This window comes from Lathyrus oleraceus, chromosome 7 (genome assembly GCF_024323335.1).
Source record: "Lathyrus oleraceus cultivar Zhongwan6 chromosome 7, CAAS_Psat_ZW6_1.0, whole genome shotgun sequence".
Lineage (NCBI taxonomy): Eukaryota > Viridiplantae > Streptophyta > Magnoliopsida > Fabales > Fabaceae > Lathyrus > Lathyrus oleraceus.
The window spans coordinates 32,890,514-32,896,194 of record NC_066585.1 but is presented as its reverse complement, the minus strand read 5'-3'; the positions used below and the strand labels follow the sequence as shown (position 1 = coordinate 32,896,194).

Here is a 5,681-nt window from a genome sequence, read left to right as displayed (position 1 = left end):
TACTGCACATTCCTACCAGTGGTGCTTTCTACACTTGGAGTAATAGAAGGGAAGGATCCCAACATAAAAAAAGGCTTAATAGATATCTTTGTAATCATGTTTGGCTCTCTACTTGTGCTTCCTTCTCGGTTTCAAATCTTACTAGAACCAGGTCAGATTAGTTTCCTCTTCTCTTTGATTTCCAAATAAATATTACCACTTTTACTTCTTCCTTCAAAATTTTGCAGATTTGAGCTCTTCATCCTGAATGCAAAGAGTTAGTTAACAAAACTTGGAGAGCTAAGGTGGTGGGGTGCCCTATGTAAATATATCACTGAAGGTCAAATTGATCAAAGAGGCTTTCAAAATTTGTAACAAGTCCACCCTTGGGAATATGCATACTTTAGTTAAAGAAGCCAATCCCAAGCTTCATGCTATACAGGTCCAAATTGATAATCTTGGATACAGTGATAATCTTATAAACCAAGAGAAGAATGATAAAGTTGAGCCAAGGAAAGATTTAAACATGGAGGATTCTTTCTAAAAAGAAAAGCCTAGGACAAACTAGCACAGTGATGAAGAGAGAAACACTTCCTATATCCATAGACTTACCAAAGTTAAGCAGTCTTGCAGGAAACTCTTATTGCTCAAAATTGATGATAAGGTGACCTCTAACCTCACTCTCATTTCTGAGCATATTGTCAATCAATTTACTACCCTATTTTCCTTTAGTAATTCCTTGTAGGACAATCAGATCATTGAGGAAACTATACCCAATTTCATTCAGATGAAACCAATGCCTTACTCACCTTGATGCCCTCTCAAAATGAGATCAAAGTTGTTGTGTTCAACATGAATGAGCGTGGTGCTCTTGAACCTAATGGGTTTGGGGCTTTCTTTTTTCAAACTTTATGGGATATTGTGAGCAAAGATGTCATTGATGCTACTATTTAGTTTTTCTCTCAAAATTGGATGATGCCTAACATGAATGCTAGTACCGTGGTGCTTATTCCTAAAGTTGATAATGCTAACACTATTTCTCAATTCAAACAAATGACTATAGGTAATTTCAAAGCCAAAATCATCTCAAAAGTTCTTGCAGATAAATTCTCTTTTATCCTTCCTACTATCACCTCTCAAGAGCAATATTTTGGGGAAAGTCTAGCCATCAAAGTTGACATTGCTAATGTCTTTGGCACTTTGGAGTGAGGTTTTCTTCTCAAAGTCCTTAAGAATTTTGGTTTCCACAACACTTTTATCTCTTGGATCAAAACCATTCTGAACTTATCCAAGCTTTCTATTTTTGTCAATGGCAAAAATTAGGGTTTCTTTTCTTGTAGCAGAGGTGTCAAACAGGGTGACCCATTCTCTACTCTTTTAATTTTTGCATAACTGAAGAGGTTCTTAGTAGAGGGCTCACCAACCTGATTATCTCTAACAAGCTCAAGCTTATCAATGACCCTAGGAGTATCTCCATTCCCTCACATTGCCTTTATGCTGATGATGTGATAATCTTCTGTAAAGGTATCATATATCACCATCTTGCTCTTTTCAACTTGTTTGATATATATGCTAATATCTCTAGGCAAATTGCCAACCATCACACTAGCATACCGGTTTTTAACCGTTCTGACCGGTTTCCAGTGGTTCAATAGCGTATCCAATTCAACAATTAGATCAGATTGATGACCCTTTCGATTCCCGATTCGATCGGTTCAACCAATTAATTCAGTCTGATTTTTAAAATACCGTCGAAAACAAAAATAAAAATACATATATAAAATGAATGAACATAACTCAATGTAACATTGAACATTTTAAAATAAGAGAACTGAATCCATAAAAAGTGTAATAAGGAATCAACATTATAGTTAAATCTAATTTAAATTTAAAAATCAAAAGAAATGCACACATTCACCTTTCGTAAATCTATTAAAATGATATGACATTTCTCGTTAGTTTTGAAAAATACACTACATTCTGTTAAGTTTTCATCAAATAGACTAATGAATTAATAATTAATAAGATTCAACTTCATTTTAATTTATTACATGAAAATTTAAAGAACAACCTATATATAATATCATATTTAAATAATATATTTTTTAAAAAGTTATTGATTTATAAGTATAGTTTAAATTATAATTTATAATAATAAATTTAAATATATGAGAAATTAATAAAAACTAAAAGATCTAAATTTCTAAAAATAAATAAAATAGATTTCTAAAAATAAGTAAAATAAATTTCTATAAATTTAGGTAGTATTTTAAAGTAATTGTCACTAATTTTTTATTTAATAAAATAATATTTAAAAGTATAATAGATATGCATCGATAATATAAAATAGTTTTATATATGGTTGATTGATAGTGCAAATACTTTTTTCCCTCATATTTAAAGTAATTTCTTGTTGTTTTTGCCATAGAAATATTTAAAGTAGTCTCAAGTGCTTATACATATTTAGAAATATTTAAAGTAGTCTCAAATGCTTATACATATTTATTTATAAGTACAACTTTATGAGCTTTTAAAGAAATAATAAAACGAACTTCGTCAAACAAAAAAAGGGTAGAAATCACTTATTGATTTATTTGATTTTGACCATTGGAGCATTGATGATGGATCTTAATTAAAAGTCAGAAGATTAGTCAGTGATGAGTAGATTCATCGTCAGTATTCAATCTTCAAATTCCACGTAATGCTGACTCATGTTTATATCATTTTTCATTTCACAGCCTTACATAAGCTGTAGGAAATAAATCAATAAATTAATATATTTAGAATTTTTAAAATACTTTAAAATTCTCAATTAGTAAAAAAAATACAAAAACGGAAGTCACACGTGGATAAGCACGTTTTCAATTTTTGTGCCTCTCATTCTCCTAATTCACATATAAAAACCCCTCTTATTGCAACTATCATTTCATTCTGTTTTTTTCCTCTCTCTGTTCTACCCTTGTTTGTTTTTCTATTCATCACAATTTCTGAAGGAGAACATGACCATTCTCGTTGAGCAAATTCCTTTTGGTATTCATTTTTTATTTTTCAGTTTTCTTTATTATTATTATTCCATCCTTATGTAATAATAGTAACAAGGTTACGTTATTGTTATTATTACAGGGACACAATTTGAAGATGCCAAAAATGTGCATTCTGAAAATAACACCAAAGAACTTGTTCTTGATGCTGGATTTCATCAACCTCAAAATGATTCTCAGAATTCATTATTCCTCACTCCGGAAATCAATGCATTTGGCCATACCTTCAGGTTTTTATTATTATTAATCCAAATCTCATTCATTTTGTTCTAATTTTAAATAAAAATAATAATAATCTTACCTCTTTAATTTGAATTATTTTCATAGAAATTATGATGAAGAAAGTGAAAGGCAAAAAGGGGTTGAGGAATTCTATAGATCGCAACATATCAACCAAACATATGATTTCGTAAGCAAATCTTATTACTATTATTATTATTATTTACGTGTTTTTATCAAGGACAATCACTTTCTTTAAAAGGTGTCGGTGTTTCGGAGACATAATCAAAAAATTTAACTGCGACAGATTTTTTTTTGCATGTAGGTGAAGAAAATGAGGGAGGAATACAAGAAATTAAACAAAGCTGAAATGAGTATATGGGAATGCTGTGAGTTGTTGAATGATGTTGTGGATGAAAGTGATCCTGATTTGGATGAACCTCAGATTCAGCATTTGCTGCAATCAGCTGAAGCTATTAGGAAAGATTATCCTAATGAAGATTGGTTACATTTGACAGCTCTTATTCATGGTAGATACTGGTAGATAGATTATAATGCATATTGTTTCAATTTTGTAACGGTATTGTAACAAACTTTTTGTTGATTTTTTTTCTTCCAGATCTTGGGAAAATTCTTCTGCTGCCGAAATTCGGCGAACTACCTCAATGGGCTGTTGTTGGTGACACATTTCCTGTTGGTTGTGCTTTTGATGAATCAAATGTTCATCACAAGGTAATTATAAATTTCTTCTAAAAGTTAGTGGTTGAAATGTCGCGCTCTGCACTGATACCAACTGAGCTGTTTCGGTGTTTCCTTAAATGATTAATCAAATTATCTAAATTTTGTTTTTGTTTCTGCTGCAGTATTTCATGGACAACCCTGATGTCAAAAATTCTGCTTATAACACTAAAAATGGGATCTATAAGGAAGGATGTGGGCTAGACAATGTGATGATGTCATGGGGACATGATGATTATATGTGTTTGGTGAGTGTTTAAATAACTCATTGCGCGGTTTTACAAACCACGGTGTACTATAGGTATAATCGTTTTGATCTTGATCAGATGGTTTAAATTGTGATCTAATACGCGATATGTTCGGATGCGCAGGTTGCTGAGGAAAATGGGGCTACTTTGCCAAAAGCGGGATTGTTCATCATCAGATATCATTCCTTTTACCGTAAGCGTTTTAATCATTATGTAGAAACTTGCATTAACTCTATCACTAAATTTAAAAACTGAAAATCTACGATGAATTTGCAGCTTTGCATAAGGAAAATGCATACACTCACTTGATGAATGAACAAGATTTTGAGAATTTGAAGTGGCTCCATGTATTTAAGTATGTTTGTATTTTAATTTCAACATTTGCTTTATTAATTTTTGCTTACGCTAATTACATAATTACTTACTTACGAGTCGAAATTTTGTTCAGCAAATATGATCTCTATAGCAAAAGCAAAGTTCTTGTTGATGTCGAAGAAGTGAAGCCGTATTATCTCTCGCTTATCGAGAAGGTAAGATCGAATTCTGGTGAACGCAAATTTTTATCAATTGATCATGTTTTTTTCTATGTGAAGAACTTATTCTCTCATGAATCTTATTTTGCAGTATTTTCCTGCAAAGCTGAGATGGTAATTACTGAACTTTGAAGATATACTTCAAGACTGATGGTTCAAGGGTCTGAAGAAACATATACTCATTTGTTTTGGCTAGTGATTTGCATAATTATTAAGGGATTAAAGGGTTACCTCATTTTTTTTACTTAGTTTCAAAATGAAATTCATATGTTTGTATTTGTAATGCAGTTATGTATTCTCTTGCAATCAAATAAACAATTAATTTCATAAATAAATCTAGTTAAGAGAATAAACTACTACTTATTATTATATGTATGGTCCTATTTATATGATCAATAATAATTTATGAAATTTAATGTGTGCATATAATTGAAGAATCAATCTCTATCATTACAACTGGAGTATACCATTAATATACATCAAAAGTTTAGGGTACAAATTGTACTGGCTTTTGGGGACACATTGTACTAGTACCATTTGGTGTTTTTAGTATCAAATTACATCAAAGGTTTGTAACAAAACTTAATTCCACCCTGCCTTACAAATCTCATTCCTCAATTTGGTTTGATATTGACTCAATACCGACTTATGTGATTTTGTTTGATATTTATTTTTCAAATATAATAATTTGTGAAAATATTTTGTAGATCCGGGTGCCAAAGATCTTAAATATAGGTGGTTTTCTAGTATTTCCTAGATAATGTGATTTGCAAAGTTAACATTTTATTCTGAATTTTAGTTGGGTTATAAATAAGTGGTTGGCACATAGAGAGATTGTGTATTCAACTCTTGCTGTTGATATAAAATTTTTTAAAGTTAATGATCTATAAATAAGTTTTGAAGTCTTTTATGTTCGGACCTGA

The 5,681-nt window shown here is 30.8% G+C and overlaps 1 protein-coding gene across 1 annotated transcript; it reads left to right on the top strand.

Annotated features, from left to right (window-relative positions):
- The first annotated feature begins 2,857 nt into the window (after positions 1 to 2,857).
- Positions 2,858 to 5,169, top strand: LOC127108399 (inositol oxygenase 4). Its single transcript, XM_051045860.1, has 10 exons — positions 2,858 to 3,009; positions 3,103 to 3,250; positions 3,348 to 3,429; positions 3,565 to 3,769; positions 3,859 to 3,971; positions 4,103 to 4,225; positions 4,349 to 4,418; positions 4,502 to 4,580; positions 4,674 to 4,755; positions 4,850 to 5,169. Exons 1-10 carry the CDS (start codon positions 2,979 to 2,981, stop codon positions 4,874 to 4,876), a joined length of 960 nt encoding a protein of 319 aa, XP_050901817.1. The 5' UTR covers positions 2,858 to 2,978; the 3' UTR covers positions 4,877 to 5,169.
- The last annotated feature ends 512 nt before the right edge of the window (positions 5,170 to 5,681 follow it).